Source organism: Vicia villosa, linkage group LG3 (genome assembly GCF_029867415.1).
Source record: "Vicia villosa cultivar HV-30 ecotype Madison, WI linkage group LG3, Vvil1.0, whole genome shotgun sequence".
Classification (NCBI taxonomy): Eukaryota; Viridiplantae; Streptophyta; class Magnoliopsida; order Fabales; family Fabaceae; genus Vicia; species Vicia villosa.
This window is the reverse complement of record NC_081182.1, coordinates 59424789-59450926: the sequence shown is the minus strand read 5'-3', so window position 1 is coordinate 59450926 and position 26138 is coordinate 59424789. Positions and strand designations below refer to the sequence as shown.

Genomic DNA, 26138 nt, shown 5'->3' with positions numbered 1-26138 from the left:
ACAGGAAGATACTGGAGTTTCCACATCCCGTTGATGCTTGGTTCAATGACGTTATTCCGCTCTTGCTAGTTTATGTTCTTATACGTACGTGACCATAAACCACTGCATGTAGGCGACTTTTTTAGAGATGTGGCATCTTTCCACCTACATATAGGCGAGATGACCATCACTTTAGTTAACATCTCATGTATCTTCCCATCAGGGGGAGATTACTATACCACAGGAGAATCGGACAAGAGGAAGGGGTCGATCGAATGATCACCCAATTGGGAGCTAGCCTTGGTAGAGTGACGGAGGAGGCGACTTGCACTAGAGGTGTCCATGCTTGTTTTAGCTTTTTGGAAAAGCTTTTTAAAGAACATGTGAATGGGGATTTGGATGTTGTTGGTGATGATGTGTAGGTTAAGTACCAACAACATTCGCATTGAGGTGTTACCTCTTGTTCTTGGTTGACATGTTCATATTTGTGAACAAAAGTGCAACAAATATCAATGTGATCTACTTCAATTATTTCATAAACATAATTGTGATTCACGAGTACAACTGGAATGTCGCCTATTTGGTCTACATGTACTCGAAGTTGGGCGAGATTTGTCTTTGGAAGACAAAGAAGATGACAAGGTGATGCATGCTGCTTACAGCAATTTCTTGTAACTAATATTTTCATGATCCATTTGTTACACTTATTATTAACATTAACCCGAACCATTTTTCAAGGATGGATCATCTCTCACTTCTCTCGGATCATCGGGTTTAAAGTTGCGCCTAAATGCATAAAGGACTGACCTCGTGCAACTACTTTTGTTTCGGACATAGGGAATGGTGTAGTCGAGCTATTCAGAGTCTCCCATGAACGTATGGTACCATATGACATATGCTTTGCCCATACGAGGGTCACCGCCAAAAACGTCAGTTTAACGTCATTTCCTTATACTTTAGATGGTTGAGATGTATGTCATATCATATATATCCTTATCTTCCCGAGCGTGTGAAGCCCTAGTTTTCTTACTTGCAGATTATTCTGAGACCTTCCCAAGAGTCCGCTCATCTCACAGTCCTTCACAGTGACCTACAAGCGATACTAGATGATTTTGAGAGTCACTTGGTACTAGAGGAGTATCGTCAGGAGCCAACACATGTACATCGGGCTTGTGTTGAGGGATACTTGACATGGTTCTATAGGGTGTCACACTCTATCATGACGCCTGACGCTCTTGGAAAACTACCTAGGCCAGCTAACCAGGAGGTACTTCAGGTTTGGGATCAGCAGGTAGACAACGTGATGACAATATGTCGGCGTGTAACGGAGATGAGTATAACATCCATATAGCCAGGAATCTTTGAGGATGACAGTCCCCCGTTTTCACTAGTGGGTACATGGTTTCCGAGTTACTGAATGTTGTGCAGTACAGGCGATTGAGGAGGCGACGGTTAGACATACCTAGAAGTTTATATTGGGATATTTTTTTTTTTGGTATTTTTGGATGTATTTTCAAACAAATGTTATGCATGAATTATCTTGACTTTTTTATTTATGTATGAATTTTTACCTCCTTTAACTTTAATATAACTTTATTTTATTTTGATTTTATGTAAATACAAGTTAACATAAGTTGGCCCTAAAAAAATTGAATGTTTGGACAATGGTGATGTCCTAATATGATTCAGGGAGGATTTGGAAAATGCATCTCCGAAATAATTCCTCATTTGTATTTACCATGCTTTCAAAAACTTTCAGGAGACATTTCTGAAACACACCTCTGGATGCATCCAAATACCATACGGAGATGCATCTTTGTACCATATTTTGTTCAAAATGAGGTGAATCTCAGAATAACGCATTTTGGTTGTGATTTGAGTGCGTTCGGAGAACATCTCTAAATCTATAAAAGATATTTTTAGATTTTCAAAGGTGTGGTATACTTATATAAAGGTCTAATGAACAATCCTCTTTCAATGATACATTCTAAATAACTTTACATGGCACCTTCATTAGTTGCATTTTTACTATAATACAAGTTTAAAAACTAAAACTTCCATTATTCATTTTGTCAATTTTCAAAATTTTAAAAAAGATTTAACTTTAACCTCATTTTTTTAAGACACTGCCAACTATTTACATGTAAGCCTACTTATGCATTTATACCGACAATTTAGTACTCATACAGGATTTTTAGTAAAAAAAACTTATATTGTTACCATCATTTTCAAAATGTTTGATAAAATCACATATTTGACCTGTATTTTTACCAGAATTTTTAAAAAATATGATAACATGCATGCATTTTTATCGGCATTTTTGCAGTTGTTAGTAAAAGTGCATACATGCTTACCGATAATTTAATAGGTTGAAATGATAAGTCTGTAATGGATTTATCAATCTCATTATTAAAACAAACTCTCATGTCAAATGATTTGCAAAGAGGGATGTATGACCGTGTTTTGTCGTTACCTCTAAAGAGGGAGCTTTTATCAAGGTTACTAATATTTGAAGTACGTAGTACACTTTTTAGAGGTTTAATCATTAGAAAACTCTAATTAATCCTATAAACAAATGGTTTATTATGTGCTTAATCAATTTAACTTATGTTTGTCAACTAAATATTTGAGTTTTTAGCATTTTTGGAGAAAGGAGATGCAAATCAAATGAATTCAAGGGTTCCAAAAGAAATCCATACAAGAAAAATCTCAAACTAAGGCTCAAAAGACCAAGGTGGTTGTAAATGCACTAAATAATCAATTAGATTAAGGGTCTAATTGATTAGAAATAATCTAAATTCAAATTTGTCGCACCCTGACTAAAAATAATCGATTAGACTAGGGGGTAATTGATTATTGCATTGGTAAATAACATAACATCTAGTTTTCAATGGCCAACCACACACATTCATTGCCATTATTGATTAGAAATATGTTCTAATCGATTAGACATAGGCTATATAAAGTTATTCATATTCCTTTCTCTTCGTCTCATTCCACACTTCTCTATAAGCATAATTAAGTGTTTTAGAAGATCAAGTTAGTGACATTCATAAGTGAAAGGTTTTAGGATTTTATAATAGATTGTACTCGAGTCTCATTTGTCCCCCTTTTATGGTAGGGTTTATGATTTTTATGCCCGATAACCTTGTGCTTATCATTAGACAAATATCAGAAGACCCCATAAAGTACTGTATGATGGTTTTTAGTGACCAATTAAATCTAATTAGTTGTACTACTAGGAAAAGACCATCTCAAGGTTGTGAGAAATTAGAACCTTCTTTGGAGACAATTGTCTTACCGGGATGATGTTAGTCGATCTAGTTGTCCATCTGACAAATGGTTCTTGGGTGCTTGACCGACCTCGATCTAATATAATGTTAATATGTGATCACTATAAAATTCTGATATTCTAAAGATAAAAATCTAGCTACCTTTTCACTGATTTCTTTGATATATATATATATGGGAGCATGTCAAGTGAGAGCATTTTTTAATGAGAGATGAGAGGAATAAGTATCAACCATTGGATTCATCAAGAGAGAATGTTAATGCATTAATGTGACTATTAATTTCTCTCTCTTGATGAATCCAATGGTTGATATTTGTTCCTCTCATCTCTCATTAAAAAATGCTCTCACTTGATATGCTCTCTCTCTCTCTCTATATATATATATATATATATATATATATATATATATATATATATATATATATATATATATATAAAGAGAAACCAATCCAGTCCATTAAAATCGACAAAATCAAAAATTAATGGTTGTGATTCATTGTTCTCATTTCTCATAATAACCAAGTGTTCTCACTTGAGTCGTCCCCTATATATATATATATATATATATATATATATATATATATATATATATATATATATATATATATATATATATATATATATATATATATATATATATACATATATATATATATATATACATATATATATATATATATATATATATATATATATACATATATATATATATATATACATATATATATATATATATATATATATATATATATATATATATATATATACACATATATATATATATATATATATATATATATATATATATATATACTTCTCATAATGGATAAACTAAAAGAGCCAAAACTAACTACTAATATCTAATTTATCTGATTAACTATAATTTTCTACTCTAACAAACACATTTTACAACAACTTTCACAATCTCCAGATAGAAGCATATGGTGGTTGTCACCAGAGGACAGAGAGGTGAAATCCAATGCAGACGCAACAATCTTCAGTAATCAACATAGTTTCCGAATTGGTATGTGTATCCGAAATTTTGAGGGCTATTTTATTAAAGTTATGACAAAATGGTGTGATAGTATTCCACCTGCTATGAAAGCGAAAACATTGGCATAAGGGAAGCTTTTGTTTCACTTTGATGAAATGGAGATATCAAGAGTGTCATGAACTTGATTGCAAACTAGTGGTTGACAGTACTCTCAAGTCTCAACAGCTCTATCAATCATATTGAATTTGAAAATATCACAAGTGTTTGTATGCCACTTCTAAATCAATTTCCAAAATTTATGGGGGAATGTTATATGTATGAGTATAGGGATGTGTTGAATTATGGATTATTGATTTGATCACTTTACCACTAATTTTATACGACTGAAATCTAGTAACTATGTGTTTCGTTTCAAGAATACAGTAAAGCTGTTCCTTAACATAGCGAGACAATGGTTTTATTCCTTTGCAAAATATTACAAGGGACCTTACAAAAACTGGTCCAGTTTCATTTTGTACAATATATATATATGTATGAGTATAAGGAAATAAATAAATGAAAATTACCTACATGAATTAATTAATGGGAAAGAATGACAAAAATTCCCATATCTTCTCTATTTACATAAACCAATAAAAGAAGAACTTGTCACAGGAATAAACTTAGTTGAACTTTTCCAAAATTCTGGAATTTTCTTGTCATAGGTGCAGTGCAGACACATTTTCAATTTCAATCAAATTGGCCTTCTCTATTCATCCTCTAAACCACTCATGTTCCCAGTTAAGTCCTCTTCAGATGTGTGTATTCCATCATTAACTGGAGCCATCTGCACATACCAAATACAATTTCCTTATATATTTTCTCACATGTTTTTAGCATATGCATAGTTTCAATTTCAAATCACTTTAATGATATTACCTTCACACTGGAAAGGTCCACATTATTCTCTTCAAGAAATGAAGTAAATTCCTTAAAATTCTCTTCTGTTGGACGATAATGACCACTGTGAGGCCAAACAGCCTGTTCAAAACAACGCGGACATGTATTAGTATCAGACACTTACACAATAACACGTGTTGGATATCTAACACAGGTTCAATTTGAAGTGTCGGTGCTACATTTAACAAATGAGTGGTAAATATCAAAGCCTACCTTCAAGACACCGTGTTCAACAACAAGTCTTCCAGCACAAGATGTAGCTCCTCCAGCCAAAAAACTAGAATGCTGAAACGAACCTTTCTTCTTTTTACCAATGTATAAATTCTTAGATGTGCTTAGGACGAAAATCCACTTGGAACGTGAACCTTCTTTTACAGTATGAAGAAGTTTTCCTGATTGCTTATAGATTAACTTTCCATCTTCCACAACAACTTCATAAGACAGCCTTTCCATCTAGGAGAAAGAATGAATGAAAATAATGAATATAATGTTAATTCAAAGATAGCCCCTAAGAAGAAAATGTTCATATAAATAGAGAGTTGAAACTTACTGGACCAAGATATTTAACACACTGTTGTTGAAGTTTAGCTCTTGGACACTTTTCAAGGTTTGTTTCCTTTCCTTCTCCAATATCTAGCCTGCAATTTCAAAAAACAAGATTAATTAGTTTCAACTTTGGTGATTGATTTTATAATGTATAATACATTTTGCAAAGAATGTTACCAATAGAAGAAGGGTTCCATGCTCTGACTCTTGAGCCATTTATCATAATAAAAGTGTAGATTATGTCCATATCGATGTTGTGGATCAATCTGTTTCACGCACAAGAAAAGCATTTGAGTAAATAATGATTGATATAGATATCAGACATATGAATTTATAATTATATAAAGAAATATTATGATCAAGATCATGGGTTGACTTACTGCTTCAAGCCAATGCAGCAAAGCAAGTTTTCTAGCTTTAACATCTTTTGATAAACCTTTACCAACCTTAGCAGCTCTTGTTCTAGCTCTAGACCAACGCGAAATGGCAGTTTCATGGTTCTCAACGTCAAAGAAAGATATAGAGCTTCGTTTTAGTTCAGCAGAATCTAAAAGCTTCCACCTGTATGATAAAACAATGTCAAATTAAAACACAAGATATTTGTGTAGAATTGAAATTCTCAACATAAAGTAAATAGTAAATACAATATAATGTACCAGTTTTGTCGAATAGGAATTGCAGAATCTGCAGATTTCAGTATTATTGGCTCTAAACCTTGATCAAAAGCAATGCTGGTAGATTTTGGAATGATAGAGTAAATCCCCATATAAGAATGTTTATGTGATTTGGTAGAATATAAATGAAATGGAAAAGTGATGAGAGGTAATTAAACTCAATAGGTGTGATAGTCAGAACTTAAATTTACAGATGAAGTTACTCTCTAACTTGATTTATAAAGAGAAAGGATGAAAGTGAAGTTGTGTGAGAGAGTTGACAGAGAAAGACAATGTTCCCATTTCTGAACCACGAGGTGTTGACTTTGTGTGACAATATAATACCAAGTATTTAGGAGGAGGATTCTTTTATGTTATAAAAAACACAAATTCCACATACACATATACGCATGACATGACATAACATAAGTACATAACCAACAAATTTTATTTAATTAAGGTTTTTGAATTATTGCTTAATTTATTATGTATTTCTCGTATTATGAACGACTCTGGCAGGTACAAAGTGCAATATTGGGCTTTTATTTAGTGAGAACTAACTAGATTGACTTGATCAACCATTGTGTCATTGCTTGTGTCATGCAGTAGTATTGATCTCGCAGCTTCGTGCAAGTAGTTACGTAGCTTATGCGCCAAGCTTTTTAGTTGGTCCTACTAGTCTTCTTCTAACACTTAATTGACCCTTCCAAACATAACATAATATAACTTAATGATTTCAACTTATAAACTATATGTTGTTCATTTTCATGTAAGCGTACGCTCCAAGAACCAACTAAGTCTCCTGCTTTTTTATATTGTCGAAAAGTATTTTGTTGACTTCTAGTCAATAAATCAATATTTGAATTTTTTTTTTTTTTGTGTTTTTATAGGAATTTAGTTTTATTGTGAGAGTTTTAGTTAAGGTTTTGCATAGAATCCGACTATTTATAAATACCTTGATAAGTGTAATTTATGTTTTAGATTTCACCGATTAGACAATTCTATAGGATGTTTTGTTCCTATTAGTAACATATTGATCAATTTAGATAGTGATGATATTTAATTTATGAGGGTGTTTACCTGGAATTTTAGTAAACAAACTACTAGTTTCTTTTTAAAGGTTACATCGCAGGATCAACTAGTAAATCACTCTGATGTGCTATATTCTTTTTCTATCTTGGTTTGACTTATATTTAATGAATAAAAGAGAAATTGTAAAGAGATTGTGCACATAATTTAAGGCATGACAGAAAATAGATGCATGTAAGGAAAATTGACAGGAAATAAAAGTATCAAAGAAAGACGATGCAAATATGTGTAAAAGACAAAAATGAAAATCTATTGCATAATGATTAAAATGGTACTCATACGTACATTTCTAGAAAGTAACACTCGTTTCTCACTTTTGCATAAAGATTTAGAGTATTCTTTTGTAACATAAAAATGCGGACCCCTAAAACCTACTAACAACACTGCTTATATAGATTTCTAAACAATAATTGTCCTCACGGTCGAGCAAGCATCTGTCGACACATGTCACAATCACGCAAATTTTTCCTGTCGAACTTTCACGTGTTCTAGCGAAATAAGCACATGAGTATTTCTCAAATCTTCTTTGTGTATTTCTTTTGTGTTGGGTTTTGTTTGTATATTTACTTGAATCTTATGTATATTTGTCGCTCATGGCATTATATAAAACTTACCTTACAAATCTGTGTTGATTGTTGTCTTGGATTTTCGCTCTGTGCTTGGGATTTGGGTTACTTTAGAGATAAACTTCTTGAATCTTTATCTAGGATGATTATCTATTAGTTTCTGAACTCTAAAGATAAATTAAGAGCTAACATTCACTGTTTGTATCTGTACTTAATGCTTTCGTGTTTGAGCGACGCGCGAGAGATCGCCGACGCGAGAATACGGATGTTCTCGCAACTTTCCTTAGAGATAACCTTGGTTGTGAGTTGATCTCGTAGGTGCTCCAGAGATGGCTACTAATGTGAGAGATACATGATGACATAGACGAGTATCGTAGGTTGAGTATAACTGGTCAATAAGTTTAAGTTTGTGACGAGTGAGTTTATTTGCATGCCTGATAAGTTATTTCCTTTCTAAGAATGTGTTTATTTTTTCCTGTCTATATCTTTTTACCTTTTGAACATTCAAACCCAAGCTCGAAACCATATAAACTGTTGAATAGCATTCCACCATCTCCGTGGACACGATAATTCCCGAATAAATATTTTCAAATATTTTCTTGCTTGCCCTGTACTCGCATTCCACCACTTCTTAATTTCATTTATAATCATAACAATTGTTTTATCATCACAAAATAATGAACAAAACAACGATTTCGTAAGAATGAATATTAGCACCAACGTGTCCTACTGTGTGTGTCAATTTGTTTACCTGGAATTTTGATAAACAACCACTAGTTTCTTTTTAAAGGTTGCTTCGCAGGATCAACTAGTAAATCCTAGGACTCTGTTGTACTATATTCTTTTACTATCTTGGTTTGACTTATATTTAATGAATAAAAGAGAAATTGTAAAGAAGAGATTGTGCACAAAATTTAAGGCATGATAGAAAATAGATGCATGTAAGGAAAATTGACAAGAAATAAAAGTATCAAAGAAAGACGATGCAAATATGTGTAAAAGACAAAAATGAAAATCTATTGCATAATGATTTAAATGGTACGCATACATACATTTTCAGAAAGTAACACTCGTTTCTCACTTTTGCACAGAGACTTAGAGTATTCTTTTGTAACATAAAAATGCGGACCCTAAAACCTTCTAATAACACTACTTATATAGATTTCTAAAATAATAACTATCCTAATGGTCGACCAAGCATCTGTTGTCACGTGTCACCATCATACAAATTTTTCCTGTCGGACCTTCACGTGTTCTAGAGAAATAACTGTCAAGTCTTATCCACTACCTTCGACTTCGACTGATTCTACTAAACACATGAGTATTTCTCAAATCTTCTAAGTAGCCAACCTTACTGTCGACTATGAAACTTAACTGAAGTCGTGTTTACCAGTGATTTCTGACAAACAACCTCTAGTCTTCCAAACAATATATCTTTGGTAACTCACAGGATCGACTAGATTGATCCTAGAACACGTGTCTCGAATGCTAGAGTTCTTATAATCAGACTCATTGTTTTGATCTTATATTTAAATGATTAAGTTTTTGTATGATGATGACTTTATAATGACTAGGATTCGACAATGAACCATAAAATAAAGAAGTATAAAGAATTTGACAAAATCTATAAACTTCCTATGAAAGTAAAGGATTTCGAAAGTAAAAATGACAAAGCGAAATGTAAATTTGACTGAAAATTAAATGACGATAAAATAATGTAAAGCAACTTGTGTTTATATAAAGACAATAAATTGACTTCGGATAAAATAAACAAGGTGTTCTTGCACATACATTTGTTCCACAAAGACTCGTTTCTCTAACGCTGGTACTTTGAGTATTTTTAGTGAATATTTGTATATCTGTTTGAACACACCAAATCTAAACATTTAGACTCCTATTTATACTAAATCTACCCTAACGGTTCCTACATAGATGACTGCCACGTTCGTATCCTCAAAAGTTGCCTCTTTGAGATGTTTCCACGCGTTCGCCTGATTACACATTCTCATTTGAATTTCGAATATTTCCCGCTCAATGCTTCGAGTTTGGCGAATGCTGTTGTCGAAAGTGTACTTGTAAATATTTCAAAGATTCTTCTAAGTTTATATTCCAACATAAGTACCATTCCTTTCAAAGACTATCTACACGAAATAACTTCTTTCGAACCAATTTCCTTAACATTTCGAATATACAACTTCAAATTGTCCAACTTCAGAATCGAAATCTCCAGCTAACAAGTCGACGACTCTTCGACTCAACAAAAACCCTCAACTCCTCTCTTTGGATCGACGTGCTTCCATCATCATACTTTAAATAGTAAGTCGAAATTCTAAGGTAGTAGAGGGTTGTGTTAAAATGGGTATTTATCTAAGTCCTACATCAATTAATGTAAATAATTAATAAATGAAAGTTATTATAAATATTGTTTTATACAGGAATAAAAATTGATGGATATGATGATGTCAAGTCCTCTTGTGATCGGGTCTCTCCGTCTTTTAGGTCTATAGTCAGTCTGAAATAGTTGCCCCAAAGGTTTTGCCATTGCAGAAAAATGTAAAGACCTGAGATTATCAGGCCGACCTTTTCCTCAGTTGTGGTCTTTTTGACAGACTTTTGGTTTGTTGGACTTGGAAGTGGAAAAGGCGAGCGGAAGCAAGTAACTTCGGGAACATACACATTAAATGCTAGTCTTGTCATTAAAACATTAATCAGTATAGCATTTACATGTGTCCCTAGGTCCCTAGAGTAGGGTATGACATTGTCATTTAGGTTACACAATTGCACTCGACACTACTACAAATAATACATACAACGACGCCAGCTCTACCACGGTCCTTCAGGGGACGTAGGGATATCTTTAGATTATGGCACCTATACAATTTTCTATTTTTTAAATTAAACATTGTAAATTGCTTACCACGAGTTATGAAATTAATCGTGATGATATCATATGCATGGTAATCAGTTCAATTTTCAGTGTCTACAAATACGTGATTTCTTTCGTAGTTTAGATAAGCCTTTAATTTTTATTTAAAAAACGAAAGTAATATCACCACGGTTCATTATGTTAACTGTTGTGGTATATTTTTCTTTTTAAAATTTTAAAATTCTTAAAACCTGGCGCTTTTAATAAAATTTCATCTTATATCTCAGCGGGTTTAAAAGTTAACTGTGGTGATATGTCGTATTCACTATAAGGTATCAAAACTAGCTAACATGTCTCTTCAGTTCCATTTTTCTTTTCTATCCTGAAACAACGCGATTTCAACCCTAACGAAACAACACCATTGCAACCCTAACAAAACAACACCATTGCAACACTAACGAAAAAACATTATCATCCCTAACGAAACATTGACATCATCAGTTTTTTCGTATCACCGGGAAGGAGCCACCACCATTTTAAACATCATCGGTTATTTCGTATCGTCTGGAAGGAGCCTTCGGTTTAGCTTTTGAGGAGGAACTCAAAGAAGGGGTGAACCCCATTTTTTTACTTATTTATCACGTTTCCATTTTTTGGTACGTAAACGTTTTCCCCATGCATCTATAGTGCCGTTATTTTCCATTGTTTATGTTGCCATTGTTGTTGATGATGCTATTGTTGTTGTTATTGATGATATTATTATTGTTGTTGATGATGCCATTGATGTTGGTTATGTATTTGCTGTTGTTTATTCCTTATTGTTGATGATGTTGATGTTGTTGATGCTATTGTTGTTGTCGTTGATAGATGGACACTATCTCTGCTGCTGCATCTTCTTCACCTGGTAGCTGTTCAGATACGTGTACAATGAAACCAATACAAACGATACTAAATATGTAGGCGGAGAATAAAAAAAATAGGTTGCACAATGATGAATAAATTAAAAAAGGTCCAAAAGTTAGGTGCCAAACTTCCGGTCGAGTTTAGTGTCTTTTTTACGATTCTTGATGGTCCTTATTCTTCCCTCTTTAAGAGTTATATTGCGTTCCTTTGACGTAGCAAATTTAGCATATTAATAAATGATTGGGAAGAAGTAACAAATGAGGTGAAATAGGGAATATGGACGGACGTTCAAGTATTAATTTTAATTTTCATCAATTCGATATTACTTTATATAAACATTAATACATACTTATTGATGTAAATATGTAGTTGACGTTTGAGTTTAGTGATGAATCGAAGTTGGAAAAAAAGTGGATCACTTATACTGGTACGACTTGGAGGAGTTTTAACTCACGACTCACGAGTAACTACATCACGAATCCTAAGCCTAACCTTGAGTGCCCATGGGTGAAATATCCTTATCTAAGTCGGAAGATTTGGAGAAAGTTTGTGAAGTCTCGTAGTACAGGTAATTTCAAGGTTAGTACCAATTGTATTTCCTGATAATTTTATAGATACAACCATTACCGTTAATATGTCTCATATGTTTTAAACAAGTTAGAAGTGAAACGGAAAAGACTAGGGATGACAAGCAGACCCGCACCCGCGGGCCCACCCGAACCCGATGGGTTTGTGTTCGGGTGTCACCCGATATTTTGGGTGCGTGTTTGGATAGTGTGAAACCCGCACTCGCAACACGAAATCACAACCGATTATATATATATAATATAAATATATATATATATATAATTTAAATATATATATATTATATATATATAAATATATATATATATATATATATATATATATATATATATATATATAATAATATTGTGGAAAGTTGTAGGAAAAATGTATTTTTTTTTTATGTATTTTACTGCGGGTTCGGGTTTGGATGAAAAAATCTGAACCCAACGGGTGTGGGCGTTGTGTTATTTTGCCACCCGAACAACATTTGAGTTTGGGTTCGGGTTCAAGTGCGGGTTTGGGTAGTGTGAAACCCGCACCCGACCCGTTGTCATCCCTAGAAAAGACAAACAAGGCTAAAAACAAAAATCCCCATAGATTGTCTCGCGGGGGATTACATAAAACATGAGAAAAAATTATTGATGAAAAAAGACAAAACTAGGAGATGCGAACATGAGTAGTGATCGAGAGCCATCTCCACCATCACGACATGAGAAGTGGAAAAGGACGCGACAAAGGCCAAAATGGATACTACACTTACGAGGCCTCAAGATTAGTCGCTGAGAGAATTGTTAGTACGTAGGAATTATTGTGCTTATGTTAATTGTTATTTAAATTTTTTGGTAATTAACAATGTATGTGTTATTATGTTGTGTAGGATCGTTGGTAGCCTTAACCCGTGAAGGTTCCTATGTCCTAGAACCACGACATGATATATCAGTAGTAGAAGTCATCAGAATAAAGGAGCACAGTGAGCGTGTCTGTGGTGTTGGAGATATCATCGACCTGAGAGTGTATTTTGGTTCATATAGAAAAACTACCGGACATGCGCAAAATGAAGCGTTAGAAGAGTTACAGAGGAAGATTGATAATCAACTGAAAGAATTTCAAGAGAAGTTAGATGATGAGCGAAAAACGCCCATGAAAGATATGAAACATATTAAAGAGTTATATGCGGTATGTGAGAATATTTTGATAATTTTGTTTTGTGCATGTGAGCATGTTGTGTTAACTCTGTTATATGTCCCTATGTTTTTTATGATGTAGAGAATAAATGATACCGTCTAACCGTGTACGAATGAAGATGATGATGAGGACGATCAATTTCTTGTTAGAAATGTTGTATGTGGAGCAAGCACAAAAGAAAATTGTTCAGCCGCCTCCACCGATCACGAGGGATCATTTTAACTCCCTCTACAATATCATATGCCAAAATGTTAAGTACCCTTATGCGCCACGAAATCAACCATCAATTTAGCCAAAAATCTCATTGCAAATGGAAATAGCAAATATATAGACTAAGTTTCATTTCCTTAGGAACCAAGTCACAAAGGGCAAACTTGAAGTGATGCATTGTCCAACAAAAGACCAAATGGCTAATGTGTTTACCAAAGCCACTAAAAGATTTCAATTCATAAAATTGAGAAGAAAATTTGGAGTAATAGCATATTATAGCTTGAATTAAGAAGTGACATTGAGTTTAATCCTATGTAGTTTCTTTGCTTTTTAGTTTGCTAAGAGACAATTACTTGCTGAACAAGTAACAATTGTTTTGTATATAAATAACTCCTGTGTAGTTCAATGCAATAGATCTTTCACTCTCTCACATATCTTCTTCAATTACTCTCTTATTCTCTTCCTCTCAAACTGTTATCAACGGATGAAAGCATATAGCACATGGTGATTGGATGAGTATAAAAATATTTGAATCCCTCAAAAAGTTGAGATGGTCATTTGAAGAATGTTGCTGGTGTGTGTTCCTATGCATGTTAGGCTTCAAGATAAGGGTTCTCTATGTTAGAGTAATTATCTACACTGTGACACAATATGAGAATGAATGAAACCTCTTGGTTGTAATAAAGAAAAACAAATATAGATGAAAGGTGTGGTGTAGGATGTTATAAGTGCATTTGTTAACACCGCACCAGATTACTGCCCTTTCGCGTTGGTCTAGATCTATTTCAATCAAACTAGCCTTCTCTATTATTTAGTCTTCAACAGTATCCTATTCATCCTGTTCCCAGTTAAGTCCTCTTCAGATGTGTGTATACCATCATTAACTTGAGCCATCTGCATATACCAAATACAATTTCCTTAAATATTTCTCACATCTTTTTAGTAGATACAAAGTTTCAATTTCAAATCACTTTCAATTTTAATACCTTCACATTTGAAAGGTCCACATTATTCTCTTCAAGGAATGAAGTAAATTCCTTAAAATTCTCTTCGGTTGGACGATAATGACCACTCTGAGGCCAAACAGCCTGCTCAAAACAACGCTAACATGTATTAGTATCAGACACTAACACAATAACACATGTTGGATACCTGACACGGGTTCAATTTGAAGTGTCGGTGCTACATTTAACAAATGAGTAATAAATTTCGAAGCCTACTATCAAGACACCGTGTTCAACGACTAGTCTTCCAGCACAAGATGCGGCTCCTCCAGCCAAAAAGCTAGAATGCTGAAATGAACCTTTCTTCTTTTGACCAACATATAAATTCTTAGATGTGCTAAGGACAAATATCCACTTGGACCTTGAACCTTCTTTTATAGTATGAAGAACCTCTCCTGATTGCTTGTACAATAACTTTCCATCTTCCACAACAACTTCATAACACATTCTTTCCATCTAGACCAAAGAATGAAAATAATGAATATAATTTTAATTCAAAGATAGCTCAAAAGAAGAAAATGTTCATATAAACAGAGAGTTGAAACTTACAGGACCTAGATATTTAATACACTGTTGTTGAAGTTTAGCTCTAGAACATTTGTCAAGATTTATTTCCTTTCCTTCTCCAATATCTAGCCTACATTTTCAAAGAACAAGATTAATTGTTTCAACCTTGGTGATGCATTTTTATATGCATAATGAATAATACATTTTGCAAAGACTATTACCAATAGAAAAAGGGTTCCATGCTCTGACTCCGGAGCCATTTCTCATTGTAAAAGTGTAGATTATGTCCACATCGATGTTGTGGATCAATCTGTTTTACGCACAAGAAAAGCATTTCAGTAAATAATGATTGATAACAGACATAACAATTTATAATTATATAAAGTAATAGTAGGATCAAGAACATGTATTTGACTTACTGCTTCAAGCCAATGCAGCAAAGCAAGTTTTCTAGCTTTAACATCTTTTGATAAACCTTTACCAACCTTAGCAGCTCTTTTTCTAGCTCTAGACCAACGCGAAAGCACAGTTTCATCATGGTTCTCAACGTCAAAGAAAGATATAGAGCTTCGTTTTAGTTCAGCAGAATCTAAAAGCTTCCACCTATATATAATTAAAACAATTAATGTCGAATTGAAACACAAGATATTTGTGTACAATTGAAATTCTCAATATTAAGTAAATATAATATAACGTACCAGTTTTGTTGAATAAGAATTGCAGAATCTTCAGATTTCAGTACTATTGGCAAAGAAATCCCCATATATATGACAGCAAAATCAACGTGCAGAAACTTATGCAGTTCAAGGTCCTAAAAGTGATTGGAGGTACTCTGTAACTTGATTTATAAAGAGAAAGGATGAAAGTGAACTTGTGTGAGAGAGTTGAAAGTTGACAGAGAAAGACAATTCTCCCATTTCTGTATCACGAGCTGTTGACTTTCTGTGACAACATAACACCAAGTATTTGGAGGAGGATTCTTTATCTTGGAAAAAAACACAAATTCAACACACATGCATACCTTTTGTTTTGTACGCATGACATGACATAACCAGCAAAAATCTGATTTAATTAAGGCTTTTGAATGTGTCATTGCTTGTGTCATCTAGTAGTGATCACGCTGCTCCGCGTAAATAGTTACATATCTTATGCGCCAAGCTTTTTTGTTGGTCCTACTTGTCTTCTAATAACACTTAATTGACCCCTCCAACCATAACATAATATACCTTGATGAATTCAACTTATAAACTATTATATATGTCCTTTTTTTTCATGAAAGCCTATGCTCCAAGAACCAACCATGTTTCATTTTTTTTTTTATATAGTCGGTAAGTTTATTTAGAGAAAAACTTGCGGGGATACATATATAAATCATTAGTGTTAGAAACTACCAATAAAAAAGGGAAAATTTTAAATTTATTTTAAATTTAACTTCTTTTTTAATTGGATTCATGGGGTGGTTGTGATTGAGTAGGAGAGAGAAAAAAATATTTTTGTTTTTTAATTAATAAAAATTTGTGATTGATTGTTTGTAAAGCCACTTGTTATGTTTGTGTTCATGCAAGTATTTTTCGTTTATTTATGCCTCCTAGTCAATAAGCAAATATTTAATGTTTTCTTAGTGTTTTTTTATACGCATTTAGTTTTATTTGTGAGAGTTTTAGTTAAGGTTTTGTATAGAATCGGATTGTTTATAAATTAGATTGAGACCCGTGTGATGTGCGATATTTTTTTTTTGTGTAAGCAAGAATTTTATATAAGCGAGAACTAAGGGTTCTCGAACCTTGATACACAAGAACGGAACAAGTCCGACAAAAAAAACGATATTACAAACCAATTATAATCACGACATAAAAGACAAAGGGTCTTTACAAAAATCGTAAAAGTTATAATTGGAGTGAGCAATGTCGCCAAAGGAAGACCACCTCCGACTTAAAATCTTGATGTTCCAAACAATATTGTTAATATTCCATCCGTCATTCCTAAAACAAAAGTCATTTCTTGTCAACCAAATAATCCAACAAGTGACTAACCAAAACACCCCCAATTTTCCAACCTTGATACCTTTTACCCGCCCGTTGGAATACCATTCCATAAAGAACGACATGCTTTCTTCCTCCTTCCAACTCGGGTAGTCCACCTACATACCAATTTCCTTCCAAACAGCCTTAATCACATCGCATTTGAAGAACATGTGGTCCTTATCTTCCAAATGCGAATCACAAAAAACACAATTTAAGTTAGGTGTAGGAATATTAATACCTCTATACACTAAAAGATCTTTAGTGGGAAGCCTATTCACAAAAAGTCTCCAAGCAAAAGCTTTAATCTTAAAAGGGACCTCCAATTTCCATAACCTCTCCAAGGCCTCTTCATTCTTATTAAAAGGACCAAAAGGCGTTCGCAAAGAAACAAACCGGTGGTAACACGAAGAAACCGAATAAGACTTTTCCGGATCAAGTAACCAACAAACAGAATCATTATCTTCATGCAATCCCCCAAAATTCTCTAAAAGAGACCTCAAATCCGCTACCTTATCAATCAAACCCGCTTGCTCCACTTCAAACTCCGAAATTCCTAAATCTCCCCACTTCCACACCCCATCGCACCAACCTCCCATGGCCGCTATAGAAACTGTTTTCAAAGAAGAAATGACAAAAAGTTCACGAAAAGCCTCCTTCAACAAAATATTATCTAACCAACAAACCTCCCAAAAAGGTGTAGTAAAACCATTGCCCACTTTAAAACGACAATTGGTAACAAAAGGGTCATAAGCAAAAGGAGTGCAATTACTAACCTTAATTAAATCCCGCCACCAAAAAGATGAAGAAGAAGGTTTGAAAGAAACTCCACCACATAAAACATGCATACTTACATATCCATACCGAGCCTTCAAAACATCACTCCATAATGAGCCCCCTCCCTTTACAATTCTCCATCTCCATTTATTTAAAAGGGCTAAGTTAAAATCTTTGAAATCTTTAATGGCTAAACCACCATTAAGATATGGCAATGTCACATCTTTCCAACTTACCCAATGTATATTTCTCTTCTCCACCATTCCTCCCCACAAAAAATTACTTTGCAACTTGGTAAATTCTTTAACCACTTTAACCGGCATTTTGTAAAAAGACATGGTGAAAATGGTTAAAGAACTCAAAATAGATTTCAAGAGAGTTATCCTACCTCCAAGGTTAAGATAACGATTCTTTCATCCGTTCAAACGCTTTCTCATCTTATCCAAAAGAGGAAACCAAGTGGACTCCTTCCGAGGATTGTGACCAATGGGAATGCCAAGAAAAACAAAATTACTCTCTTCAATTTTGCAAGAGAGGTACAAAGAAGCGGCCTCCAAGAAATTAGGCAAAGTGTTAATCCCTATCAACTTGCTTTTGTGAAAATTGATACCGAGACCCGATACTAGCTCAAAAGCCCTCAACACAATCTTTAAAGCCTTAACATGCTTCTAAGATCCTTCTCCTACCAATAAAGTATCGTCCACAAATTGGAGAATATCTACACAACACCTTCGCTTTATCATTACGTTCTCATATTCTCCAATTTCAATAGATTTCCGCACTAACCTCGAAAGAGCCTCGGCCACAATCACGAAAATAAAAGGCGATAGCGGATCCCCTTGTCTTAACCCTCTCTTCACAACAAACTCCTTTGTGGGACTCCCGTTAACCACCACCGACATGTCACTCTTGAAAACCAATAAATCCGTCCATTTCCTCCATTTATCACCAAACCCCATTTTAATCAACAAAAAGCGCAAGAACTCCCATGAAACTTTATCATAAGCTTTTTCAAAATCAACTTTAAAAAGAAGACAAGAAATACCTTCCTTCCTAGCGTAGTCTACCACTTCATTAGCCACCAACACTCCATCAAGCAATTGCCTCCCCGGAACAAAAGCACTTTGACTATGAGAGATGATGGAGTTCAACACTAGTTTCAATCTTCCCGCCAAGATTTTCGTCATGACTTTATACATACACCCCACCAAACAAATCGGTCTATAATCGTCCAATCTCAAAGGGTTGGAAGATTTTGGAACTAAGGCCAAAAACGAAGAAGTAACCGCCTTAGATAACTCTCCTCCCACAAAGAAATGATCAAAGTACCTCATGAAGTCTTCTTTTAAAAAAGACCAACACCTTTTGATAAAAAGAAAAGAGAACCCATCCGGCCCTGGACTTTTTGCTCCACCACAACATTTTAACGCATCATTAATCTCATCTTCTTGGAAAGGTATTTCAAGCCACCCTTTCTCCTCTTCACTAATACTATCAAAATGAATCCCTTCTAGCATTGGTGTCGCACCTTCCTCCTCTTCATATTTTTTTGCAAAATGATGGATAACATGTTCTTTTATTTCCTTAACCGATTCTACCATCCCTTCCGATGTATTAATAGGCCCAATATGATTATGTCTTCTCTTCTCCTTCATGACCTTGTGGAAAAAACCGCTATTAGAATCTCCTTCATTAAGCCACTTCAAACTAGCTTTTTGAACTAACATATTCTCTTATATCCTCAATTTCATCCAAAACCGACTAGTAGCTTTCTTCCTATAAAATAAAGTAACCGGTTGAATATCTCCCCCTTCCGCTTCCAACAAGACATCCCCATGATTGATGTCTCTTACCTCCTCTTGAATATCCAAATCGATTCTACCAAAAACTTCTTTATTCCACCATTTAAGCCTCCATTTAAGAAGATTGAGTTTTTGTTTCAAAACAAAATCCCCTATACCTTCCACCTTGAAACTCTTCCATTCCTTTTCCACGAATGCATAAAAAGAATTGCAAGAAATATGAGGATATATAGTTGAATGATGTGCGATATATAGATGTATTTTTTTAAGTAACCTCGAAAAAAATGAATGATGTGCGATATATAGATGTATTTTTTTAAGTAATATTAGATTATTTGTATATTTTAATTTTATTTAGTATAATAAGAATTGTAATTGTGATGATAAGATGAATAGAATAAAAGAGAGAGAACCATTTTAAACGAAAAAAAATGTTTGAATTATAGAAATGATAAATAAGAGGATGCTATTTAAATTTTAAAATGACAAACAAATGGAAAACATTTCAATAATTTTGTTTTATATTTCTTTTTTTTTCTTTCAATATTTTTAAAAATGTTAAATCTTAGTCATTTTATATATGAGAGAAATTATGCATTTAAGGTTTCAGATTCTATGAAACTAATCATCACAGTCAAAATTTTTAATAATTTTTTTCATATCTCCTTTCTTTTTTTCTAATATTTTTAAAATGTTAAATCTTCATCATTTTATGAATGAGAGAAATTCTAGATTCGAGCAACTTAGACTCTATGCAACAAATCATTATAGTCAAAATTTTCAATAATTTTGTTTTATATTTAATTTTCTTTTTGTTACTCCAATAATTTTTTTTTAAAAGTTTATAGAATTATTTTATATTGAAGTTATTAGTAATTAGTTGTTAAATTAAAAGATTTTTGTATTTAACATATGAGGTAAATTTGAGCCATTAATTCAGCGTCTTGGAGTCGTCGTGGTATTTTGACTGCTTTGCATAATTTTGAACAGTGCTACAAAATGTCTTAAAGAGAGAACTTAGTTCGCGACTCGATCCGATAATTTATTATGTGGTGTTGTTGTTTCTTGGAAAACGTAAAACAACACTTTTAGAACAATTTCTAAATAGGTGAATTCTTATCAATCCAACTTAAAAAATTAGGTAAGATTAACTCCAATGTATTAACATGGATGCTGTGGATTTGTTCGCAGATTCATCCTTTTTGTTTTTGACGATCTTGAATTTGTATTGCAACGATGTACTCTATCGATTTGAATGAATGAATATCATTTATTTTCTGTAAAAAAAAAAAAAAAACTCCAATGTAAAATGTTTTGGAAACAACAAACAATTATAGTATTTAATAAATAATTAAATGTATTAAATTTATATAATATCATGTGAGGTACACTATCCAACCTTTTATGATCGGTAGAGAAATTGTCGGGTTCCAAATATTAAAATAAGTTTCGACGGGAGACAAACAAACTGTATGGTCCATAGTCTAGTAATATTATCGAAATTATTTGGTACACTAATTTTATTCTTGTATAATATAACATGGACATAGGACCTTTAAAAATTGGTCCAGTTTCATTCTGTACAATATATACATGAGTATAGGGAAATAAATAAATAAAATTATCTAACCTGAATTAATGGGAAAAAATGACAAAATTTCATGTCTTCTCTATTTACACAAACGAATAAATGAACTTGACACCGGAATGAACTTCGTTGAACTCTTCCAAAATTCTGGAATTTCCTTGTCTTAGGTGCAGTGCAGACACACTATCAATTTCATTCAAATTGGCCTTTTCTATTATTGAGTCTTCAACACTGGCCTCTTCATCCTCAAAACCACTCATGTTCCCAGGTAAGTCATCTTCAGGTGTGCATTACATCATTAACGGGAGCCATCTGCATATATCAAATACAATTTCCTCAAATATTTTCTCACATGTTTATAGCATATACAATGTTTCAGATCAGTTTAAATGGTAATACCTCCACATTGGAAAGGTCCACTTTATTCTCTTCAAGGAATGTAGTAAATTCCTTAAAATTCTCTTCTGTTGGACGATAATGACCACTTTGAGGCCAAACAGCCTGTTCAAAACAACGCGGACATGTATTAGTATCAGACACTAACACAATAACTAGTGTTGGACACCAGACACGGGTTCAATTTGAAGTGTCCGTGCTATAACAAATGAGTAATAAGTTTCGAAGCCTACCTTCAAGACACCGTGTTCAACGACTAGTCTTCCAGCACAAGATGCGGCTCCTCCAGCCAAAAAACTTGAATGCTGAAATGAACCTTTCTTCTTTTCACCAACATATAAATTCTTAGATGTGCTAAGGACAAATATCCACTTGGAACATGAGCCTTCTTTTATAGTATGAAGGACCTCTCCTGATTGCTTGTACAATAACTTTCCATCTTCCACAACAACTTCATAAGACAGTCTTTCCATCTAGAAGAAAGAATGAAAATAATGAAAATAATTTTAATTCAAAGATAGCTCAAAAGAACAAAATGTTCATATAAACAGAGAGTTGAAACTTACAGGACCAAGATATTTAATACACTGTTGTTGAAGTTTAGCCCTAGAACACTTGTCAAGATTTATTTCCTTTCCTTCTCCCATATCTAGCCTACAATTTCAAAGAACAAGATTAATCTTGGTGATGCATTTATATATTTATAATGAATAATACATTTTGGAAAAAATGTTACCAATAGAAAAAGGGTTCCATGCTTTGACTCTTGAGCCATTTATCATTGTAAAAGTGTAGATTATGTCCATATCGATGTCGTGGATCAATCTGTTTTACGCACGACAAAAGCATTTCAACAAAAGCAATTTATAATTATATATTGAGAAACAGTAGGATCAAGATCATGTGTATGACTTACTGCTTCAAGCCAATGCAGCAAAGCAAGTTTCCTAGCTTTAAAATCTTTTGATAAACCCTTACCAACCTTAGCAGCTCTTGTTCTAGCTCTAGCCCAACGCGAAATGGCAGTTTCATGGTTTTCAACGTCAAAGAAACATATAGAGCTTTGCTTCAGTTCAGAAGAATCTAAAAGCTTCCACCTATATATATGATTAAAAAAATAAATGTCAAATTAAAACAAAAAATATTTATGTACAATTGAAATTCTCAATATTAAGTAAATATAATATAATGTACCAGTTTTGTTGAATAAGAATTGCAGAATCTAATGATTTCAGTACTATTGGAAAAGAAATCCCCATATGACAGTAAAATCAATGTGCAGAGAAACTTATGCAGTTGAAGGTCCTAAAAATTGCAAAGTGGAAAGGATCACAGTAAGCAAAGTACTTGAAGTTTGTAGAAAGCAGAAGTGAGTTATGAGAATGTTTATGTAGTTTGGTAGAATATAAGTGAAATGGAAAAGTGGTGAGAAGTGTAATTGAACTCAAGTAGGTGTGATAGTCAGAACTTAAATTTACAGATGATGTTACTCTCTAACTTCATCTATATATAAAGAAGAGCTAGAATGGATGAAATTGAAGTTGTGTGAAAGAGTTGACAGAGAAAGACAATGTTCCCATTTCTGAACCACGAGATGTTGACTTTGTGTGACAATATAGGAGTATTGTTTATTGTAAAAAACACAAATTCACACATACCTTTTGTACGCATGACATAACATACCATAACCAACAAGTGTTATTTAATTAAAGGGAAAAGATATGTTTACATTTATTTTTAACACTACACCGTATTTATGTACACTAAACATACTATTTTTATTTTTTAAATAATTGTTATCTCATTTTGGTTTCTGTGCCAGACCATTTATTTTCTTTGTTATACGGTGTATGCCTACGGTGTAGAGAAAGGCAGTGTCAAGGTAGCACATCTCATCAAGGTAAAGATTTAGGATAAATGAGGATGGGATTACAAAATTCCACGATAGAGTTTGTGTGGAAGATATGTCAGAACTTAAGAAGACGAACTTAGAAGAGAGTCACGTGAGCAATTGAGTATTTCACCCGGAGCTGCTTGTGTCGGGAAATTTTCGAGGGCAGAAATTCTTTAAGTATGAGAGAGTTGTAACACCCCAATTTATGATTATATTTTATTTAAGTAACTAGAGTGCTTGAATGCATTCATTTAATTTATTGAATATGTTGGGAATTGTTAGGATTTTAGTCGAATTATTAGAATAAGAGGAATTTGAGAATTGGAGAGAAACTAGAATATTGATTAAATTAGAGTAGTAAGGACAAATTACAAAGAGTTAGGGTAGTTAGTAATTTAATTAAAATAAAAATAAAATTAGGTTTATTTTAAATAGAAATTAAGCTTTTGAGAGTACTGAAAAATTGTCAGCAAAGTTGGGAAACCCTAGTAGAGGAAAATTAGACCCTGCATAGCTGTAGATTCAAGGTTTTTGTTGTAATTTTAAAGTAAGGGTGGAGAACTATTCATCTATGAGTGTTTTAAGCATGAAGGATAGAGAGGACTTATTATCCTTTTTTTCCTTTTTCCTTTTCCTCCATCGATGAGAGATTTGAGTGGTGTGAGGTTTGTTCAAAAATATCCACAATTAAATTGTTTATGTGATTTCGTATGATATAATATATCTTGCAGTCTTGCACATATTATTTATGTGATTCCCCAAGGGTCGGAACTTGTGCAAATTCCATTTGAGGTGTGGGAAGATATATTGTTAGGTGTGTGTGCAATGATGATACTCTGTTTGTGTGTGTAATGAGGTGGTGTTGGTGCAACTTCCGCAATTTGTTATCTTCTGGTAACATTTGCTTTAGCAATTCAAGTAATTCTATGAAACTTTTATCTGACCATCCATTTGTTGCCTTCAGATTAAACAACTTTAACACCGCCGACAATCGTGTAAAATTTGTGCATCCCTTATATAAATGGGTGTCTTTATCACTATACAAGGTATCATAAATATGAGCATTCTTAAAATAAGATTCGCCAATATCACGGAACATATCCTCTAGTTGATCCTCCATATATTCATCTTCATCCACTCTTTGAATTTGTGGAGCCCGACTTTCCTCTTTATCCACCTCACGATGCCACATCCATATTATATAATTTTGATATATACCATCACAACAAAGGTGTTGGAATATTATTTTCTTTATACCCTTATTGATATTCACGCAAATAACATAAGGACAATAAAATATACCATTATTGTCAGGAAGATGTTTATCAGCGTATTCAAGGAATTCAATAACTCATTTTTCATAAACCATACCTAATCTATCGACTTTCATCCAACTACGATCCATAACAACTTTTGAAATGTATACATGTATAATAATGTGAATGACACACCAAAATCTAAACTTAAAGCAAATCTAAACCTAAAGCATATGAAAAATGTACTCTCATATTGACGTGAGCATATATACAAAGAAAAAAGGAATGAAGATGTTGAAGAGTACTGTACTTCGAAGCTGAAGCATCTTATGCACGCAAGGAATGAAGATGTTGAATAATACTGTACTTCAAAGCTGAAGAGTCAAATGAACAAAGAGGGTGAAGATTTGACCATATACAACATAAACCAAGAAAAAATGAATGAAGATGTTGAAGAGTACTGTACTAGGAAGCTAAAGAAACAAATGAACCAAGAGGGTGAAGATTTGAGCTCCAAATGAATGGATACGAGGAGGGTAGAGATTACACCACCTCTTTCGTCTCTGTCTCGCTTGTTCACCTAGGGCGTCTTATGAAAGAAATACGAAATAAGCTTTGCTTTAATTTATCAGTAAACCCTTTAATCGTGGTTGGACAAAGCAACCATAGTGGAAAATTAAGTCTTCAAACAACGGTTGGTGTATTAACCATTGTTAACTTATTTACAGTTTATTTTTTGGATAATGGAGATAGACGACACATCATTTTTTACTATGGTGTTTAAAGTCAACCGTCATTAAATTACTGTTGATAAATCCAACAACTCACTGGACGCGAAAATTTTAACCTATCACTACGGTGTATATGAATACGTTGTAAACATGGCGTGGTTGTTTGCGCATTTTGTAGTAGTGTGTCTTCAAATGCGACATTTTGAACAAAACTGAATAACAATGCCGAAAATATTTGACATACCTTAAAGTAGAACAATGTGTAAATTTTGTTGTCTTCTTCCTAACAATGTCTACGGCGTTGGTGTTAGGGTTGTTTCTTTTATCCGTGGAAAAATGGAAACTTAGTGTTTAATATAGATTTCCCTATTAA

At 33.4% G+C, this 26138-nt stretch overlaps 3 protein-coding genes across 3 annotated transcripts; all 3 read right to left on the bottom strand.

The window, feature by feature from the left end:
• Positions 1-4705: 4705 nt before the first annotated feature.
• On the bottom strand, positions 4706-6699 carry LOC131655869 (IQ domain-containing protein IQM2-like). The gene is made up of 7 exons (XM_058925669.1): positions 6407-6699; positions 6131-6311; positions 5928-6016; positions 5755-5842; positions 5418-5657; positions 5184-5285; positions 4706-5091 (listed from the first exon to the last, which is right to left on the bottom strand). Exons 1-7 carry the CDS (start codon positions 6514-6516, stop codon positions 5014-5016), a joined length of 888 nt encoding a protein of 295 aa, XP_058781652.1. The 5' UTR covers positions 6517-6699; the 3' UTR covers positions 4706-5013.
• A 7491-nt stretch (positions 6700-14190) lies between these two features.
• Positions 14191-16497, bottom strand: LOC131655868 (IQ domain-containing protein IQM2-like). The gene is made up of 7 exons (XM_058925668.1): positions 15999-16497; positions 15720-15903; positions 15522-15610; positions 15343-15430; positions 15010-15249; positions 14776-14877; positions 14191-14683 (listed from the first exon to the last, which is right to left on the bottom strand). The coding sequence occupies exons 1-7, from the start codon at positions 16061-16063 to the stop codon at positions 14597-14599; spliced, it is 855 nt and encodes a 284-aa protein (XP_058781651.1). The 5' UTR covers positions 16064-16497; the 3' UTR covers positions 14191-14596.
• Positions 16498-19831: 3334 nt separating this feature from the next.
• On the bottom strand, positions 19832-23235 carry LOC131658158 (IQ domain-containing protein IQM2-like). Its single transcript, XM_058927487.1, has 7 exons — positions 23079-23235; positions 22801-22981; positions 22621-22709; positions 22451-22538; positions 22118-22357; positions 21888-21989; positions 19832-20083 (listed from the first exon to the last, which is right to left on the bottom strand). The coding sequence occupies exons 1-7, from the start codon at positions 23141-23143 to the stop codon at positions 19832-19834; spliced, it is 1017 nt and encodes a 338-aa protein (XP_058783470.1). The 5' UTR covers positions 23144-23235.
• Between the last annotated feature and the right edge of the window lie 2903 nt (positions 23236-26138).

What these genes read in the sequence shown, in the direction of transcription:
- LOC131655869 (XM_058925669.1), bottom strand. Translation starts at nt 6,516, where the DNA reads ATGGGGATTTACTCTATCATTCCAAAATCTACCAGCATTGCTTTTGAT. An exon ending in ATTCCTATTCGACAAAACTG is followed by an intron (nt 6,312 to 6,406) that starts GTACATTATATT and finishes TTTATCATACAG; the next exon opens with GTGGAAGCTTTTAGATTCTG. An exon ending in TGCTGCATTGGCTTGAAGCA is followed by an intron (nt 6,017 to 6,130) that starts GTAAGTCAACCC and finishes TGCGTGAAACAG; the next exon opens with ATTGATCCACAACATCGATA.
- LOC131655868 (XM_058925668.1), bottom strand. Translation starts at nt 16,063, where the DNA reads ATGGGGATTTCTTTGCCAATAGTACTGAAATCTGAAGATTCTGCAATT. An exon ending in TGCTGCATTGGCTTGAAGCA is followed by an intron (nt 15,611 to 15,719) that starts GTAAGTCAAATA and finishes TGCGTAAAACAG; the next exon opens with ATTGATCCACAACATCGATG. An exon ending in ATGGAACCCTTTTTCTATTG is followed by an intron (nt 15,431 to 15,521) that starts GTAATAGTCTTT and finishes TTGAAAATGTAG; the next exon opens with GCTAGATATTGGAGAAGGAA.
- LOC131658158 (XM_058927487.1), bottom strand. Translation starts at nt 23,143, where the DNA reads ATGGGGATTTCTTTTCCAATAGTACTGAAATCATTAGATTCTGCAATT. An exon ending in TGCTGCATTGGCTTGAAGCA is followed by an intron (nt 22,710 to 22,800) that starts GTAAGTCATACA and finishes TGCGTAAAACAG; the next exon opens with ATTGATCCACGACATCGATA. An exon ending in TGGACCTTTCCAATGTGGAG is followed by an intron (nt 20,084 to 21,887) that starts GTATTACCATTT and finishes TTCGTGGAAAAG; the next exon opens with GAATGGAAGAGTTTCAAGGT.